This window comes from Aulonocara sp. 'chitande type north' Nkhata Bay, linkage group LG20 (assembly GCF_057382095.1).
Source record: "Aulonocara sp. 'chitande type north' Nkhata Bay isolate Kocher_YH1m ecotype deep benthic linkage group LG20, A_spYH_male_GT1.1, whole genome shotgun sequence".
NCBI classification, from domain to species: domain Eukaryota; kingdom Metazoa; phylum Chordata; class Actinopteri; order Cichliformes; family Cichlidae; genus Aulonocara; species Aulonocara sp. 'chitande type north' Nkhata Bay.
Window position 1 is genome coordinate 32,196,688 of NC_141363.1, and position 20,097 is coordinate 32,216,784.

A 20,097-nucleotide genomic window follows, 5' to 3' on the forward strand; every position below is an offset into this window, starting at 1 on the left:
TCATTTACACTAAAGCACAGATTATACACTTTTATTATGGGTCCTAAAAAATATATAATCATCAGGTAAATATAAAGTGGAGGGTTTGTGTATTGTTATGCCTATTTTATGTATTTATGGGATTATAGTGTCTATACCTTGGAATACGCTGAATTTAATATGAAACCTAAAAAAAAAAAAAAATTAAATAGCAATGTTTGAAAGACAGAAATCACCCAGCTTCAAATAACATTTTACAGTCACTAAAATTATTTCCCTTCACATTTCTCATTTCACTCTAAACACTGTTAGCAAAAAGCTAATTATCTAGTACTAGTTGTTTTGAGTTTTCAAGTAAATAACATGGAAATTCAAATGTTCAAATCTTCATCCTCTGCAGAATGTAGCAGATTAATAGAACCAGTGTCCAGATTTCTTTTGTTTTTGTTCTTGGTATGAACTGCATAAAAACTCAAACATCCCCAGCTTTCAGACAATTATCAGGGAATTTATGAGCTCAAAAGTTCAATATTAGTACACAAGTATTGTTCCTGCTAGGACACAATTATTTATAGCACAGTCCACTTTTGTTTCTCAACTTGAAAAAAAAAATGGCATAAATTTAACAATAAAATCGTGTATTTGTGAATATGCAGAATGTGGTGCTGTCAATAATCCTATAGTACACACAGTATGAAGTTTGAAGCTGGTAAAAATGAGGTGGTTCTCCATCCTCCAGTTAGCAAAAATGCTACCCAGGGGCACCATTAACAGTTGTTAAAAATGTGTATAATGGCTGAATGCATGTCCATCTGCATGACCACACACAAACTGCACACAAACAAACCCATGAACCTATAATATGTACCTTGACCAGGGCCAGCATGGTTGGGATTTCCATCACCATGTAGTCCAGCGTAGATGTTGTCTGAGGAGAAAGAACCCTTCAAAGAACAGGGCTGCTGGGTGTGGACATGCTCTGGGGCAGTGCTCGACTGATTGCTGGAGCTGGAGCAGCCGCTGGAGTGGGCTGAGCCATCTGATAGAACTGAACTTTTAGCCGGGGAGCCGGACGAGCTGGCAGCACTCTCACCTTGGCACAAAGAGAAAATAAATAAATAAAATAAGTAAAGTGTGAGTCAGAATGAATCACACACTCCTACGAGTTTTCTGAACCTGGTGTCATTCCTGTGTTCTCCACAGGCTGCAAACACTCTCCCATACACACAAATCATCACATCACACGGATACATAGCCACTCATCACCCCACGTTCCCAACCCACATACCTTTTCTGTCAGCACTGGTTGTATTAAGATTGTTTTTGAGCTGCTGCACCATTGGATTGAGCAGTTTTCCAGCCTTTAGCTTGTGTTTGCTGGCTTTGCGCCTACGGCCACTTGGAGGTGCAGCATGAAGCAGGCTGACATTGGGGGGCAGAGTTTTTCCCAACTCCTTGTACAGACGTTCAATCTCACTCCTCTGAAATGCCTGCAGCTCTGAGATCTCCTTCATGTGTCTTAAAGGTAGATTCAAGGAGAAAATATTTAGTAACCATCTTAAAACAAAAAAAACAAACAAACAAACATCATTTCAAAAGTTCCCTCACACATTATTATCCATCTCCTGTACTCTGCATTGTTAAAAGTCAGTATTAGCATGATTTTATATGTTGGTAATTGATCATAAAAAAGCAATTCTTAACTTAAAATAATTCAATTAAAGGTGGTTTTATAATCTCCTGAATCATTGGGTATACTTTTTCACAGGACTCCACCAAAATAAAGTCACCAGGGGTGTCATTTTCACTAAGTTCATTCTTTGTGTAATTTAACAGTCTCTTTGCCTTAACTATCACTGTTACATGCATATTAAACATACAAAAATACCCATTTTCAGCCAAGACACATCCTGTAAAATATCTATTAAGGTTTTCTGTTAAATGCAAGCATTACGTCATACCTACTTCTGATTACCATGCAGAGGGATATACTTGAACATAGGCTCCAGAGAATGGTGACTATAATTCAGCCATATTCCCAAATAGTCTCTTTTTTTAATATAACTAATTATGACAGTTAGACAATCAGACTAGTGTGAAGCAGCTTCAATAAACTGAAACGGTTATGTAATTAGAGCAGTGAAACAATTAGAGTGAATACACAGGAACTGTATTCCACTTAAAAAAGTTTTTAAACACCAGCTAATTAAAAAAAAAAGATTAATAAAACAGGCACATTAGTGTAGCTGTGTTTGACTGTAAGCATGCAGTCAACCACAGCTAAAACTTACTTTTCTCTAAGTTTCTGTAGTTCTTTTCTCATATCTGCATCCTCAAACTCAGAGTCATTGTCACTGCTGACGTAGGATGAGGGTGCATGTCCTGCTGAAGGCGAAGGAGTGTGACCATTCATTGACACGGGCTGTCGGCTCGGTGAATCAGAGCTCTGTTCACTTTTGCTTCGCCCAGAGCGCCGCAGGAAGGCGACTGCCCTCTTCATGAGGTCACTTCCACTGTGCTCAGACAGGGTATGAGCCGGAGGAGCTGGATGTGCAGGAGGAAGAGCTACGCTGCTGCTGTCCTCATCTGCTGAGTCAGAGCAGAGGTGAGAGGGGAAGCGATAGTGGTGATGTGCTGAAGCGTCAATAGTCTGGGCCCGGGGAATGTGGCATGGGGTGCTGTCAGGACTAGAAGAAGGTGTAGCCTGGTAGAAGTTTGGCGGAGCAGAGTAACGGCTACTGCGGTGAGATTTAGATGTTTCTGCATTCTCATCTTCATCTCGAGGTTTCACTGATGACCTGCTCATAGCCACACATCCTCTCTCTTTCTTGTTCATGCTCTGAGCCTGGCTGTAAGACCCACCAGAACCACTAGAAGGAGCTGGGGAACTGCAGGAGCTGCAGCTTGTCTTGCTTTTTTCCAAGCGACAAATAACATCCGGCGGAGTTGGGATGATCTGCAATAATGGGAAACCCATGTTCATAACAAAATTAGGGCCCATAAACAACTAATGCAATATTAAAGCTACAAACACTGGAACTCAGATAAACACTGGCATAAGCCATGACCTGTAATGCAATTTTATTAGGGCAAATGACATTTACATTGAGCTGATTTGCTCACTGAAAGTTTGAAAGCAGGGTCTTACTTGAAAACGGCTTTTGTAGCCATGTGCACCAGAGCTGGCAGGCACATCACTTCTTTTTAAACCCCTGTTAGTACCTAAAAGACCAGTAAGGAGATTTTTGTTTTCAAAACAAAACTATCTGCAAAACATTATGCAGTAACAAAGTGACATGGATATTACCCAAATAAATGTTACCTACCTGGCACTGCAGAGTCACTTAATGTACCCACATCATCCGTGCGCTCAGGAATCTGAGGCTAAGACAGAAAGCGAGAAGAGTGTGTGTTGGACAGGTCACAATGATGTGCATAGTGACAAGTGTTAAAACATGACATACACAGGGTTGGTGCATTAAGGCTAGCTGTTATCCTTTCCTGACCTCAGTGTTGTCTGAGTCAGAACCTGATGTGTTTCTGCTGGCATGCATGTACACAAATATAAGGGAGGTCAGGCTGAATCATTGTTATGAAAGGAGTAACTTAGTTACTCTCGCTTCTTTCGAAACACAGTATTTACCTTGCTCTTTATAGATAATAGTCAAATCAATAACACAGAGCAAAGAATCGATCCACTGTTGCTGCTATTTATATACCATGCAGCTTTTAACCAAAGTCTGGTTGCTCACATTTCTCCCTTTTACTAACAAACACAGTGCATTTTACCAGAGGTTCCCCCTTCTTCTTTGTAAGTGCTCCTTCAGTGCTTTGGCCATCTGAGACTGGAGGGGAGCTGACCCCCTCTGTGCTGGATGCCTGGGTTTCAGATGTAAGGCTCGAGGGCTGGGAAGGAGCATGCTCTTGGTATAACAGGTTTCTCAGCTTCTCATCCAAAGTCTTGATAGTGCGGTCAACAAACTCCACCCTGCGTGGCCCCTCACTGTCTGACTCGCCTGGCCCCACACACTGCTGATGGCTTGAAGACTGGGAGTTCTGATGTGCAGGACTTTGAGGCTGTGAGGTCACAGTCCCAGGCTGCATGGGCGTTGCATAAGGTTGCTGCATGACCACAGACTGAAGGGAAGTCAGCTGAGGAGGAGCTTCTCCAGTAGGGCTGGCCTTCTGGATTGGTTGATTAGTCTGAGATGAAACCAAACCACCAGGTGTTCCTTTCTCAATGCCATTTACATCCAGCGAGACAGGGGGCACAATAGCGCAGCATGGCATATCAGTAACCATAGAAACAGCAGAGATGCAAGGTTCTTCCACAGAAAGTGAGCTGCGATGGTTGGCGGCACTAGAACCTAGGGCATGTTTAGTAACACCGGGCTGGGTCTGCTGGATGTGGGCTTTGCTAGTGATTTGGTCCGGAGGCTGGACCGAGGTTTGAGCTGCGGTGGTCAGTGAGGAAGATGAGGACGGGTTTTGGGAGGACAAAGAGACGACCTGAGTAGGCACTGCAGCTGTGTTGCCGTTGGCCCCGACTGACGATGAGCCAGACCTTTCAGATTCTGGAAAAATAAAGAGATGACAGTTAATTAGCAGGAGAACAGATTGATATGTAAACAGCCAAGGCTAAGAAAGGAGCTAGCTCCTGTGAGTGCCAAAGTGTTACATCATTGTTCGTCTTCCCCCATCAGGCTCTGTCAGTTGGAGTATAAATCCTGCCCTTCATTTTTTTTCTTCTTTTGCCTAAAACCACTGCAGACGCACTCTTATATAACTGACCCCAACGGAAGAACCAACACAGATAGACTCTAATGCATGTGCACCGTCTTCAGTAACAACAGCAGCAGCAGCAGCAGCAGCAGCAGAGAAAAGCAAAGAAAGGAAAGCTGCAGATTTCATTTTCTAGAAAATATACTCCAACTAGTATGTAAAACAACTCTTCATATAAAAGATTCTTTGTTTAACAAGAAGTAAATCAGAAGACATTATAAATTAATAATGGAGTGTGGGCTTACCCTGGGCGTGTGATGTATTCTCTTTGTCGTGCATGGGAGTCTCAGCCACGGGGCAGATTATAAACCAACGCTTACCAGTGTGCAGGACTGTGAAGGGCAAACAGAAAAACTCAAGCATCCACATCTATATTCCCAGAATTTAAAAATCACACCATTACAGATCATTTTCAGCACAACTGCATTCAATTCAATTTTATTTATATAGCACCAAATCACAACGATGGTAGCTTCAAGGCATTCCAGACGATTATGCTTTCAACAATAGCACCCTGTATAATTTGTCATTTATGATAAAATTAAGTATGACTGAAAAGGCATTCATAACAAACAGTAACAAAGTGCAAAGTATATAATCAAATGAGCCTTGTTCAAAGTGACATCATAATATTAACAGATGAGATGCTGGCTGGTAAAAAGCCTTACCATTTTGTTGGTACACTAGCTGTGGGGTGCTGGGAGATGAAGCCTTTAAAGGAAAAGAAAGATTACCAACCAGTGCTAAAGCATGTGCATCAGTCTAATGTACATTTAAAAGGCTTCCCCTAAAGAGCTAAAAAAGCTGAACCTCAGAATAAATTCAGTTAGATCAAAATGTAGCATCAGCAAGGCTGGTATTTTTGGCAGCAGTGCAAAGTCATCTTGAGAGTGCTGCCTGGATGATGCATCTGAGGCGGAGGCACTCGTAGACAGATTGCACCATTTCATCTATTAACTGTCAACAGTGCGTTTCTCACCTCTGTTCCCAGTGTGCCAGGTCCTTCACTCTGTTTGGGGCTGCCTCCCTGGTCTGAGTTCCTCTCACCCTCAGTGTCCTCACTCAGCATGTCCTCAGCCTTGTCTACGATGTCCTTCAGCTGCTCAATGAAGACCTCTTTTTCTACAGGTAGAATAAAATCGTTCTCCACCTGAAAAAAACAAAACAAAAACACAGTGCAACATTAAAGGTTTTAGCTTAACAAGCAATGCTTAAAGTAAAGTGTTTATGACTGTGCTGGGAACAAGAGACGTAAAAGTACATTCAGAAGGCAAACATGAGAAACAAAATAAATAATTTATAGCCTTCTGATACATTAACCTAATGTCATTTTATGCCAAGATCAAATATTATCTGCAGTGTATTATTATTGTATGATATAAGAAAATTCAATGACTACAACGACTATTTCATTTTGCTTTTACATTTTGAAGTATTTTTGCTAGCAGTAGCATTCACAAGTAGATATTCACCTTCTACTATTTTTTTTACATTATAAATTAGTAGGCATTATGTTAATGTACTGCTTATGCATCTGTTCCCATATCTATCCATCTGTAAATATGCCCAATATGAATGACCTAGGAAAAGGGAAAGAGACAAAACAACAGATTTTTGCTGCATTGCAGGTGAGGACAGCAAACAGTCCATGAACAGCTTGCAAAACACTTCAAAAGCCCTTTGCATTAACTCAGCTGACTTCGCCTTCACCTCCAACATACCATGTATGTAGCAATCTCTTCTGGTGCATCTCCATCCAGGTCAAATTTGAAAGTGACCATTTTATGGTTATGAGTCTCCAGCTGACACTCGACCATTTTATCCCCAGTGTTACACACCTGCAACAGGAGCAAATGCAATAAAATTATTGTCTTATGTTGCATTTTTTTGAGAAGCACTTAAGGAAAAGTCTTTCTTTTGGTTACCCACATTCAGCATGCTAAGCTTTGGTCTGCTGAGCTTTTCTTGCCGAGAACGAGTGCGTGAGGACCTGCGGTGGTGTTTGCGGACTTTCCCATCGCATCTACCTCCATGTGTCCCTTCATAACCATCACTCATCTCCTTTCCTGACGTGGCATCGGAGTTGACACTGGTTTGGGGAAAGACAGGCAGTTATACAAATCCATATTCACTAAAAACCACTATTAATCAATAAAAACCGAATACCCAGCACTTCTTTTTACTCTATTACTCTAGTACTCAACACATAACAACCTTCAAAACAACAAGTATGCACAAACCTGTCCAAACCTGTCTAACCAGTATGTCCACACAAATGTAGGGGGGCTAACAAAGACAGATTCAGTTGATAAGATGTGTGATAGACAATCACGAATAACCTACTTAAATCTGAAAATACAAGAGCTCTATTACCACAGAGCCTTCTGTTTGCAACTGAAATCTTGTATTGAGAATATTGTACTGGTCTTTGCCTCCTCTTGTGTTTTTAAAACTCGGTGAAAAGGTTTTGTGAAGTTTATCACAGCTATGGAATGCCTGCAGGATTTAAAATGTCTGATACATGATATCTGTTATGCAAGTACTATTAAAATGCTTTCATTCATGTCACTATGACCAGCAAGAGTGGCATGAGTGTTCAGATATGTTTATCTGTCTCCTGGTCAACTGGCAGTGTTGACCAAACACAATGTTGCACTCCATCTACACACAAAGTTAGGGTGGTCAACAAGGTTTACAGGACAACAAATAAAATAAGAAGTAGTAGTAAATGACAACTTTAAGACAAAAAAATAGTTGCTAGTTGTTCCATTATTTATACTTATCAGGTCAGTTATCTATACCTCATGAAAAATTGTTTATGCCGCATTAAAATGAAAACAAAACAGATGCAATGTTGCCAACCTGTGCAGGTTCTTGCCAGGCATCATTTTTCATCATCATGCTTTTAATTTTTTGGTAGAGATTCTGTACAACAACAGTGAGAGGTGTACCACCTACCCTGAGGGTGCAGGAGGCCGGGCACAATTGCACATGTGCAAAATACACATTGTTGAGAACCTGCAACTAGCAAATATGGCTGAGAAGAAATAAGCTAGTACCTGTCATAGCTCTGTCCTCCTGTGTGTTTCTCTGCAGCTTGGTCCTAACGACAACAAAAGTCAGCGTTAAACAAGAAGAGAAAAATAATGGGATAACGGTGAATATGAAATCCTTTACTTTCTATTTTATGTCTTGAAAAGACGCACAGGGATGCCTCACGGCACTATGCCGGTATTGCTGTTAACCAAACTAACAGGGAGAAATAATTAGTGAGAACTTGAAGTGTTCAAGTAAATGTAAATGAGTCCATACCTCCATGTTAATCTCTGATGGACCCTGACCTGCAGCTCCTGTGACATTACTCAGTTGCTTCTGCTGAGTCCAACAGGAACTGGCAGACCCAGATGATGCTCTCTGGGAGTCTGCAGACTGCAGCACAGGAATTTGGCTTTGAACCTGACTCTGGGGCTGGGCCTGTGGGGGGAGCTGGCATGGGCTCACACTGTCCAGCTGGGCAGCCGCAGAGGCTGTTCCCAGTTCTGCCCCATTCTGCACATGTGAAGAAAAGACTGCAGCTTGTTTGAGCTGAGATGGCTGGACTGACTGAGCACAGGGAACAGGCTCGGGATGGCTAACCTGGGACTGCTGAGGAGCCTGCAATGACATACAAACAAGAAGACACATAATTATCATCCTTAAATAACTTATTTCAGATATTCGGCGACAGAGTTTCTTTCACATAATCCATGTATGAACTCCATATCTAGATTTTAGCATTGTTTCATATGCAATATTTGATTAAATTATGTGAAAAACATAAACGTTTATTATGTTCACCATACCTACTCCAAAAAAGTATATTTTTGACACAAATAATATGTAAAAACAACCCAAGACAATCACAATCTTAGGTTTCACCCCCTTGAGTAAAAACCACCTTTAACAAACACACACAAATGCTCAAATTCCAGTTCACACCTTCTTGGTAAACATCTGTGCTCCACTGCAGTGGTCATAATTACCTGTATTAGTGGCTGACTGCTGCCAATTGTGGAAGGGTGTGTGTTCTGGCACCGGGCAGTGTGTGTGTGTGTGGGGTGGGTGGTTAGGGCTGATATAAATGCAGGTGATGCATGAGAAACCTCAGATCTAGCAGTGTGTTGTGGTTGTGGGGATGTGGGCTCTATCTTACTCAGTGCATGTGACGGGGACGGTATGAGGGATACTGAGATGGGTGAAACTAATGTGTTTTCAATGTGCAGAGGAGAAATGGGAGAGACAGAAGGAGTCGCAGGGACAGTATGCCCAGGAGAAAGGAAGATGTGATTAAGAGAGGTTGAGGCTGAAGGGGGAGGAGCAGTGCAAGAGTGAGGGAAGGAAGATTCAGAATCAGTCACAGCTGCCATCACCTGGACTGTGGGATACTGTGAAGGAAACTAAAAGAAAAAGGAAAAAAAGGAAGAAACATTAAAAAGTCAAATAATCTAGAAAAAAAAACGTCTCCTGTGTGCAGGATGCAGGATGATGCATCAAAAGAACTTGCTTCAAGCCTATAAAAAAGAGAGTATCATGGAGGTAAGATTAGCAGTGATAACAGACTGACAATACCTGTGGTTGGTGTGATGGTGACAGTGAAGCAGAAATCTGCAGAGGCTGGAGTTGCTGTTGGTGAGCAGTTGACTGCTGAGCAGAGAGTGCCTGTGCTGGCCCACTGGAAGCTGGCTGGCTGACATTCTGCCCATGGCCCTGTCCACCCTGTCCAAGCTGTGAAATGCTCTGACCAGCAGAGATATTCTAAAGAACAAAAAAGACAAGAGACCAAAAAAGAGGGACTTCAATGATGGCAGAGACGTATCCCTCACTTTGAAAATCTACACTTCCTTTCATTGACCCAGATTAGAATAGCTCACATTTTCCATTCTCTCCCTATTAATGCATTCAGTCTGAATCTTCCACCTCAGTGAACATTTGTACCACAAAACAGCAAGAGCAAGCCTTAGAAGGCTAACTGATACAGAGATGAAAACAACTGTTATTGTTTCATTATGGTTTCCATTATCTCTCTGTTGGCTGATGTCTGAGGAAACTCCTGTTTGTTGGCCTTTTCATTTTACCATTTTCATTTTCATTCACCTACTGTCCAGAAACACAGATGTTTCCAATCCTATTGACCCAATCAAAACTTGCCATTTTAATATAAAGAGTATCAAATTTACACTGTAATAAATAAAAATGTCAACTTCTTTCATCATTTAAAGTCTCTCCCACACAGAGCATCACTGTTGAGACAACTTAATGCTGAATCACTCCTCCTGCTCCACAGTTATAGCACTGAATGACCACAAGATGCAGAACAAAAGGATGAAACAAGCAAACCTTTGGGTGCAAAATGTTATGAATTAGAATGTGATTTTTTAAATTATGACCAAAAGTGTAATCTGACTATTTCCCTCATGAAGTTTCAATTTATTTAACATAGTTTCACTTCATATGTTTTCCCTGGTAATCAATATCCCACCAGCAGCTGCTCACTGTTTGAGCCACTCCATTAATGTAGCATACAATTAGGAAAAAAAACAGACTTACTCTTACTCTATGTTAAATTAAATTTCGGAAAACCTCTCAGATACATTAAAAGAATGGAGAAAAGACTGTAAAGACCCTGAGACTGGCCAAGGACTGGTGAATGTCAGAACCACTGTCCAGGATGAGTACATCAAGAAGATGACCATGTGCTTAGTGAATACCTCAACAGAAACCTGAGAAAGAAGAGGAGCAAGGAGAAGAACCGTCATGGAAGGACAGGCCCCTGTACGGTATGTACCAACGGCAGACAAAGGAAGTGGCTGACATCCAGAAATCCTATCAGTGGCTGAACTCAAGAAGATGTGAGGGTGATCAGAAATTCAAAACCGGGGCACTATGTTGGTAAATGGTAAATGTCCTGTATTTGTATAGCGTTTTACTTAGTCCCTAAGGACCCCAAAGCGCTTTACACTACATTCAGTCATTCACACACACATTCACACACTGGTGATGGCAAGCTACATTGTAGCCACAGCTGCCCTGGGGCGCACTGACAGAGGTGAGGCTACCGGGCACTGGCGCCACCGGGCCCTCTGACCACCACCAGTAGGCAACGGGTGAAGTGTCTTGGCCAAGGACACAACGACCGAGGCTCGAACTGGTTACAAGACGAACTGCCAACTCTTGAGCCACGATCGCCCCTATATGTTACCTTCATATAGTTATTATACAGTAACCATCTACACTATATGCTCACCTGTTGGGTGGTATGTTCAGCCTGGCCTTGCTGAGAAGAGGTTGAAATGCTCTGAGAAGTCAGTACCTGGTTAGCTGCTATGTAAGTCTGTGGACAGACTGATTGGGCAGGCAGGTACTGACTTTGACCCGGAGCTGTTTGTTGAAGTGCAGAATGTGCATAGCTCTGAGAGGCAGCATCATGTGGACCTGCAGCTGAGTAACTCTGATGTTTGGCTGGAACCTGCAGAACTTGAGTTGCGGTGGTTTGGGGCTGAGACTGGGATACATCCTGACTCTGTTGTGGAACTGCTGTTTGGATAGTTTTTTGACTGTGCTGCTGGACATTTGGAGTGTGCACTTGTTGCTGTGTCGAACAGTGAAGACTTTGTGATTGTTGGGTTGGATGTTGTGCCATTTGCTGGTGCATGGCATACACAGTTTCTTGGCCATGCTGGAGTTGAGACTGAACACAGGCCTTCCCAGCATTTTGCTGTGCATTTTGTGATAAAGACTGTTGGTGCTCTTGTTGAATGGATATTTGCTGACTGTAAAGTGCTGGTGTGGCAGAGTTTTGACTATGTTGCTGATTGGGCAGTTTGACTGTGGTTTGGGCCTGCTGCAGTGTGCTGGAAGCTTGTACTGGTTGACCCTGAACTGTGGGTGCCATAGATGGGGCTGCAGATGCACTAGGACAATTTTCAGTTGGCTGCTGTGCTGGCAGAGTGGTTGCTGCAGTTGGCTGCTGAACTGATCCTGATGCAGACTGAGCCTGTTGTAAAGGTGGGGCCACAGAGTTCTGAGATGTTTGCTGCACTTGTAAGGGAAAAGTCAAAGAGTTCGCTGCAGTTACTTGCTGCTGTTGCTGGACTGGTGCTTGGTAGCTTTGTACAACATGTTGTGGCACAGCTGATGGTACAATACTTGCTGCAACTTGAGCCTGTTGCACATTTGGCGGTGAGTAGCTACCAGCACTGGTCGCATGTTGGATGTTGACTGAACATAGACTGGCTGGAGCTGGTGTTGGTGCACAAGGCTGAGGAGCATACAAAGTAGCAGGGTAGCTGTGTCCAGGCTGGAGGTACTGTGGTGGTGCATGCACTGTGGAGCTGGAAGAGGACAGACCTTGGACAGATTGTTGAGTCTGGTAACCTGCAGAACTGGCCTAAGGATCAAATGAGATATTTTTAAGTTAGTATCTGTTGGGAATGAATTTTCTATTCAATGATCAAATCTAACAAAAGCTTATACGTGTGCCAGTTACATTAATTCATGATGGGTGAAAATATAATGAGAGGATGAGGGATAAAAATAAGTTCATGAAACACGTTTTAACAATGAGGTCTTGACAGGTGTGAGCTAAAATGAGAGCACAAGGGAGAAAAAGTGGGAGAGAAAGAGGATGTAAATCAGACAGCTGCCTCTTCCCCTTTGGTTAGAGGATATCTTTCAGTGTCAAGCTCAACAGCTGTTGCATCTGGACAGTCAAGCAGAGAAGGAAAGGTTAAAATCTGGATCAGTAGTTAAAGGCATTGGTTAAGGTTGATCGGAAGGAAATGTAATATGTTAGAGGTTGCACCATTGTTCTCCGTCAGCAGCAAGCTTATGATTTCTAAGAAGACAGTTAGCTCTAGAGGCCTATGAGGGCAGCAAGACTCAGTGGGCAGTTAATCAGACCAGCTCCATGCAGAATAATGCAGAACCATCTACAAGCTGGGAAAATGTGTTAAGCAGGTTTTGGCCCCATCATAGGACGCGAAAACAACTTTTTCTTGTGACCTACCACTCCTACAGCCCTGGTAACTTGCTGCTCTCTGGCACAGCATCTGTCTTCACACTCCTGGAGAGGTTCGTGGTCCCCAACAAGACTGCTAATCTGGAACTGACTCTTTAGGCTGCAGTCTCCATCACTCCCGGTTGGACTGAGAGCAGCTGAAGAGTACAGTGATGAGGCTTGGGCAGGTGTGGGGGGACAAGGGGCTGCTTTGCGACTGATTATATTAAAGAGGGACTGCTGCAGCTGTGAGAAATTGGAATAATCACTTGAAGCCTTCAGCAGTCCATAGCCAGGAGTGCTCATCATTCCACCAGGTGATGGGTGGTGTCTAAAGTCACATGGACATTGGTGCGTTGGCATGACAACAGAATGACAGTGGTGCCTCCAATCTTGTGACCTCAAATGAAGCATAGAAATACATGCCTGGCACGCAGAGCCCCTGTGCATCGCAATATGGTGGTTGTGATGAGAGGTCAGACTCAGAAGACTACTAAGGTCAGAGTGCCTTCGTTCAGTTGGCACAGGAAGTGATAATGTCTCTGATGGCGATCTGATGTTGATATCACTAAGTCGGCGGTGGTCAGTAGGTGAAGAGACGGGGGAGACTTTGATTACTGGCATAGCACTCTGTGGGGAAAACCCTCCATAAGACTCTGAGTGCAGCTCAGCAGAGCTGAGTTCTGACTGTTCTGGTACCGTTGGGTTGGGACTGACTGATCTCTTAGACTGAATGAGGGCATGCAGTCGAGCAATGTGGTTTGCCCTTTGAATGTCAATAACAGGGGCACTTCCCCTCCGGCCTTCAGCTCCCAATCGAGCCCTGAGCTCTGGGCTCAGCGTTGCCTCCCACACTTCACCCTGTTCGCAGTACTGGGGTCGATCTGTCAGAAAATGGCTACTGCTCGGGCACTGATTGAGGAACAACCCAAAAGCAAAACATATGTTACTCAAAATAAACAGGGCATAACAAAAAGAATATGATGATGTGGTGAGGACAAACAAACTTGTTCACAAAGACAAATGACTGTATGAAAAATACATGGGCAACTCTTAAATGTGTGAATAAAGCATGTGTGTGGGTGTTTGTGTGTTCAGTTTCAAGGTCAAGTGCGTGTTTGCTAGTTCTAAATAGTCTATGTTTTTAAATAAAACTGAATGCACATGGTCCACCAGGGTGTGTAAGCTCCTGATACAGACCTGCTGTGTTGCCATAGTAATAGGCTCGAGCAGGGACTGGTAGAGGACACTGTGCTGGCTGCTGTGGGAGTCCGAGTACACTGTGGAGCCCATGCCACTGTCAAGTGTGCTGTCTGCTGCAGAGACACATAAATCATCCACTCATAAAAAAGTCAAAGATTAGGCTTGTGCTTCGGGGTAGATGAGAACAGAATCTCTTACATGTTACTGAGGTGGCACTGGCTGTGAGGTTATGCAGCCTGTTGTACTGGTCTGCCTCTGGCTCTTCTGGTTCCAGCACAAGGGGCTGCCCTACATGTGGCACCCCAGCAGAGATGCCCTGAGATGGTGTCATCTGGGTGCTGTGTCCTCCTTCACCCTGATTCTCTGCAGCCGCTGCAGACACTGTGCGCTCTCGTCTCCATTTGATCAGTGCCACACGGTCCCTGATCGACTTTCCCACGGTCTTAGCATCACTCTCATGGAAGAAGCCAGACTCCACCTGACAGAGAAAAGGGAAGAGCATGACTTCCAGGATATTTTTAGCAGTGAGCCATGTGAGGGAAGAGAGGGTGCATATAAAAAGGGGAGTGCACGAGGCAAAAAGAAGGAGCAAGAAAAGGAAGGAAGAGAAAATCTATTTTAAGGGGATCAGAGCAGTGGGGAAACGTTTCCTTTGTCTGCTGCTTGGCTCACTCTTCACAACAGAACTGTCTGGTCTGTTACATCAAAACGTCCGTCTTTCGCTCCAGTGTTTACATGTGATGTACAAACAAATGCAAAAATGTTGTGCTATGTACTGCACTGTTTCAAAGGAAGTTTCATCAGGAAAATTTCTCCACGTTATTCTCGCTAAAGGTATGACATCTGCAGTTTTACTGTGTGCTACCCTTATTTTCCTCTCAAAGTCTGTCTTCGGCTGAAGAAAGGCTTACAATGACAATGTTTACATTCCCTACCTGAAGATAACCCAATACACTTTCTCCAATACCCCTATTAGGGCACTTTTTCTATGGTGTAAAAGAATGTTAGACAAGTGACAAAACAAGAGTTTGAGTAATGAAAATCATAGCTCCCACAATGAGAACTGTCCATTTTTTTCTGGATCTTGTTTTTATTGCTGGGCCTGTGGAAACCTTATCTGATTGCGTTCACTTGAGAAAACTATGTAAACAAAAAGAAAAGAATAGTACTATATTCCTGGAAGTTATCAATCTTAGCAATCTGCACTATATAAAACCAAACACTAGAAGACAATAAGCCTCTAAGAAATGCAAAGCATAAAAGTGTGGTGTCAAAAAAATAAAACGACAAAGAAATAGAAACCATTTCTAGTACTCAACATTCAGATTTAACATTTCCATGTATGAAAAGAATTCTGTAATGTATAGCTAAAACCATTTACTCACCATTTCTTGTGCGACAACCTCAGGGACCTCCTTCTCCAGGTCAAATGTAAACTCAATGGCCCCACTCTCCTTGTATTTCCCTTTTAACTTCTTGGGGTCCTCCACCCACAGTTTGAGAGCTATTGAGGACTTTTTTCCATCATCCTCCTCAGCTAGCTCCACCCTCACACCTGTGTCCTCGGCAAAAAAAGCGTGATTCAACAGATCTTTGATCGTGTACCTGGAAGCAGAAAAAGAAAAGCTCTGACTCCAGTGGAAAGATGTTCAAGATACAGTAAAGTTAACAGTGACACAGAGCCATTCATGGTCACATATTACTTGTGCTTCCCAGATCACCAATCACTGAACCTAATCATGATTCATTAAAAAATAAATAAATAAACAAACAAAAAAAGCCACAAGAAACTAATTAAACGTTATTTGCCCCAATGTACACGAACTAATTATGTAACAGAATTGAAAGACACCCCGCAGATATGGATAGAAACTGCAGTGCTGCTGAGAGCCCAGCTGTCAGTGCCACAGCAATGAAACGGGGGAGGTGAGACAAGGCATGAAAGACGAGAGGGCACCTTGTGGGCCCTGTTGGCTGGACGCTGGACATCGCCGGGCACAGTCACTCACCGTTCCTCTTTCTTTTGGCAGATGCACTCTCCAATGATCTCCTTGATTTCAGGATCCATGACCTTGTTGTAGCTGGCTGGCTTTACTCCCTGAGCAAAGGGAAATATAAGCAAAACATTGTGGATATGTCATGAAAGGATGTCATGTTGATGACAAAACATAACAAAAGAGAAAAAAAATGAACACATGAATGGAAATTTCTTTTTTGTGATGCTCCACCCAAATCTTATCTTCTAAGTATCACACACTCGCTCTCTGAAAAGAGAGCCGAAAGTACCACAGCAGTGGTCAGTTTGAATTCATGTCAGGTCCCACAAAGCATAAAAACATCCAAAGGAAGCCTCACAAAAACTCCAGCAGCATAGTAAATTTCTTAAAAGTACAGCTCAAAGCACAAAAACCAACTCGTTCTCATACAAAGGCTTTGAATGTTCCAATTCAAAGACTGCGGCACCCACGGTGTGGGACGGAGAGATTTCGCAGGTCTTTCCTCCCCACTGCTGTCAGACTCCACAACAAAGACTTTAACTGAACAAACACACACATCCACACATGTGCAATAACACTAAGTGCAATAATCTTTTCTGGCATCGTTGTATTTTTACTCAGTTGTATATAGCATTCGTATTCTATTTTTATCTTATTGTATATTTTTATTCTATTTTATTCTACTGTATATAGTATATTATTTTATTCTATTCTGTACAGCTGTGTACTGTATTTATTCTTATTGTATTCTAATTTTTGCGTCATAACTTTTGCACTGTCCACTTCCTGCTGTGACAAAACAAATTTCCCACGTGTGGGACTAATAAAGGTTATCTTATCTTATCTTATCTTATCTTATTTACACATGTTAGAGCAGCCAGATGTTGTTTTGTAAACTACTATTACAGTCAGTTGGTCTAAATTCGGCTGTTTTGACTGTGCAGACGGTCCTGAGTTGTCACAGCTGGTGTGGTTTAACAATATATTTGATGCCCAATAGATTTTGAGCAGTTCTTCTAAAAATGGATGAATTCTGTCTTTTCTTAACATAACACTTCTATTTAGTTTCTTACAGGTATAATCTACCCAGTTATTTTTTTAATTGTGCAGCCAGACTATATAAAACGTGTGATATAATTAACTGGAGAAAATAAAGTTTCTGCATCAAAATAAACTAGATGTAAAGTATATGCATATATCTGGATTAATATTCCACCAATTATTCAGCTGGATGTTGTATCTCTTCAGGGAGTACACACAATGTATAATGCTATTAGGGTTTCTCTTTGATCAGCCTTCTATTAACATCCCACTGTGGAAGGCACATTCATATGAATACAATGCAAAAAATAGCAACTATAGAGAGCTGCACTGATGCTCCCTAACCATTAATATAGGTTGAGAGATTTCTTTAACAGCTACTAACAGGTGAAAGAGTCTGTTTTTTTCAGCTCCAACCCTGCCAAGTTTTAAAAGTGAAAAAACAAAACAATCAGTATTCAAAGCACTATGCTTTGCTAGCAAAGGAAGATGTACAGAAATACAGCCTTTAGGCTTCATCCAGAAAACAAAAGAAACTTGGACCCCCTGAGTGACACCATATGGCTGATTAGACTCTTCAACCAAGAAATTCAACACTGAGGAATCATCTACCTGAAAATGGTGCTGATTTTGTACTCTGAGAAATTCTCTGGACTTATTATCTGAAATGGCAAAATAAACATCCCAACCTTGCTATGCCATGTTCACAAAGCATGACACTGAATTATTAATACATTAAAGAAGTCACTTTCTTGCTGAACATTTTAGAAACCAAGTTTTACAGAGAAAACTTGGTAAATGAATATATGGAAAAGTCTTAGTATATGAAACTATCAACTTCTTAATTTTAATAAACAGTGCATTTATCACCTTAAAGGTTTTGCATTTAATACTGGTGACAGTTGATGAGCAATTAGTTCAGCCTCTTTTTGCCTGTATATCATCTTTTATTCCAAGCATATAGTCATTATGGTTCATCATATTTCTATTAGGGCTACTTAACATTCATTCATTAATGTTTAAATACTGGACAGATCTCTAGGTTTCTGTTAAAATCCCTGAGTGTAAGCCCATTTTTGACAAGTCATTATCTTAATCTTAATTTAACATTAAATATTTAGAAGTTCAATTTGTATGCATAATTAGAGCTCTGAGAAATTTTGACCAAAGTATGTTTTCCATGAACAGGTGATTTTGGTGGAAACATATTAATGTAAATGTAAAACACCATGCTGTGTGACCAGTTCCAGTGTACTGCATAACTGTAGCATCCCTGGTTTGATTCCAGCTGAAGGTCTTTGTTGCATGCTATAAGCCCTCTCTGCCCCTCTCCCTCTCCTTCACAGTCAGGCATCCAAAATAAATGCAAGAATTAAAAAAATAATAATAATTGCACAGCATGACTCACACTGGTAACTTTGCGGTAGATTTGAGCAGCATTCTGACACTCAGAATAGGGATATTCAGAGGTGGCCATTTCTAGCATACACATGCCAAAGGCATAGACATCCACAGCCTCGTCATAGTGTTCCTCATACATCTCTGGGGCCATGAACTCTGGAGTGCCTGCAGGAGCAGATGGAGAGAACAAGAGAGCCCAGTTGACAAATGACTAATACTTCTTACTGTAAAAACCACAAATCTGTCAAGTCACATGTTAAAAGTCTCCTACCTATGACACTCTTAGCAAAAGAAGCTGCCTTGAGTGTTGCCAGACCTAAATCCCCTATCTTTACTGAACCTGTAGGTCCAGTAATAAAGATGTTGTCACATTTAAGATCTCTGTGGATGATGGGAGGCGTCCTGGTGTGGAGAAAGTGGAGGCCTTTAAGGATCTGTCTACACCAGCTCCTTAACACTTTGGGCTTCATTACCTTGAAACGCTTTAGATAGCTGCATGAAGGAAAGGGAAACCTATTAGACCATAATTAAATGAGCAGCAAATTAAAAACAACTGCCTACATCCATACTCACGTTTTTAGCGTTCCTGACGTCATGAGCTCTGTTACTAAAACAATGCACTTCTTTCCTTTAAGCGGTGACTCCCAGAAGTCGTAGAAACGGACAATGTTGGGATGCTGGAGGCCTTTCAACATTTCTGCTTCCTCTTTAAAGCGCTGACGTTCCATTTTAGAAAGCTTACGATCCTATAGGAAACAACAGATGAAGAAATGATGACTATCAAGCCCCTAAAAATAACTGTAAAACATATTTGCTTCACAAAAACTACCAGATGGAAGAGCATCCCATCATTCCTCCACATTTTAAATTCATGCTTCTAGTATGCTTTTGATAGTGGGAAATACGGAGTAGTTGAGGTGGAGGTTAGTGTCAGTCTCTGAGACATATACACATCTCTAATTAGACCATATGTGCGTCAAAGCACACACGTCACAAGTGTACGTGTGTGGGAACATTCAGATGAGTGTCTTTTTCAATCAGTAAGAACATTCTGCGAAATCTTTTGTTTGTAAATACATTTTTAGATGTAATATGATCAGATGTGACCTCTTACTTGCTAGCTTTGATTTGTCCAGGAACACTGAGGACGTGTAAAGAGAAAGAGGGGTGACAAAGCACAGCCGCTCCTGGGAGAATGAACCAAGGCATTAACATCGTCACACCCTCAAAATGCTATGGCTAAAGGTTATGTGTCATCGATCTCTGCCATCTTTCACTCGCTTTCTCACTCTCTCACCCTCTTAGTCCCCTCCCCCCACATCTGCAATCTATCTCCTTTTCTGCACCCCGACCACTCCCTTTTTCATCCCCGAGATCCCCCACAAACACAAAAAGCATCTTCTGTAGCTACTCTCTCACCATTTCTCAGTTCCTAGTCTGGCAGCACCATGCTGTATCTAGTGCAAGGTTGTGGTTTCTTTCCTGTGATTTTTTTTTTTTTGTCTTCTTTTTTTTTACTGCCACTACATCAACGACTTATATAACACACATACACACAGTGAGCTGTGTCTAGCAGCAAGACCCCACCCATCACAGAAACCGACGACACTGATGGTGGAATGCAGTGAAAACAACCTAGCGGGATTTAATCTATTCAAT

At 42.1% G+C, this 20,097-nt stretch overlaps 1 protein-coding gene across 3 annotated transcripts in view; it reads right to left on the bottom strand.

Moving 5' to 3' along the window:
- LOC147306004 (serine/threonine-protein kinase WNK2) overlaps positions 1–20,097 on the bottom strand; it is a 42,815-nt gene that overhangs the window by 9,876 nt on the left and 12,842 nt on the right. The window contains exons 3-26 of one of the 3 annotated variants that reach the window (XM_086278702.1): positions 19,012–19,184; positions 18,710–18,930; positions 18,446–18,603; positions 16,009–16,097; positions 15,385–15,604; positions 14,198–14,477; positions 13,997–14,112; positions 12,806–13,708; positions 11,045–12,187; positions 9,370–9,555; positions 8,784–9,197; positions 8,074–8,415; positions 7,821–7,864; positions 6,691–6,850; positions 6,483–6,599; positions 5,741–5,911; positions 5,430–5,472; positions 5,007–5,093; positions 3,769–4,553; positions 3,306–3,363; positions 3,128–3,201; positions 2,271–2,935; positions 1,268–1,497; positions 848–1,072 (exon numbers count right to left, since the gene is read on the bottom strand). In XM_086278702.1, the coding sequence (XP_086134828.1) occupies positions 848–1,072; positions 1,268–1,497; positions 2,271–2,935; positions 3,128–3,201; positions 3,306–3,363; positions 3,769–4,553; positions 5,007–5,093; positions 5,430–5,472; positions 5,741–5,911; positions 6,483–6,599; positions 6,691–6,850; positions 7,821–7,864; positions 8,074–8,415; positions 8,784–9,197; positions 9,370–9,555; positions 11,045–12,187; positions 12,806–13,708; positions 13,997–14,112; positions 14,198–14,477; positions 15,385–15,604; positions 16,009–16,097; positions 18,446–18,603; positions 18,710–18,930; positions 19,012–19,184 (6,904 nt within the window). The remainder of the gene's footprint in view (positions 1–847; positions 1,073–1,267; positions 1,498–2,270; positions 2,936–3,127; positions 3,202–3,305; positions 3,364–3,768; positions 4,554–5,006; positions 5,094–5,429; positions 5,473–5,740; positions 5,912–6,482; positions 6,600–6,690; positions 6,851–7,820; positions 7,865–8,073; positions 8,416–8,783; positions 9,198–9,369; positions 9,556–11,044; positions 12,188–12,805; positions 13,709–13,996; positions 14,113–14,197; positions 14,478–15,384; positions 15,605–16,008; positions 16,098–18,445; positions 18,604–18,709; positions 18,931–19,011; positions 19,185–20,097) is intronic. The other 2 variants (XM_086278703.1, XM_086278704.1) reach the window with 2 other exon arrangements.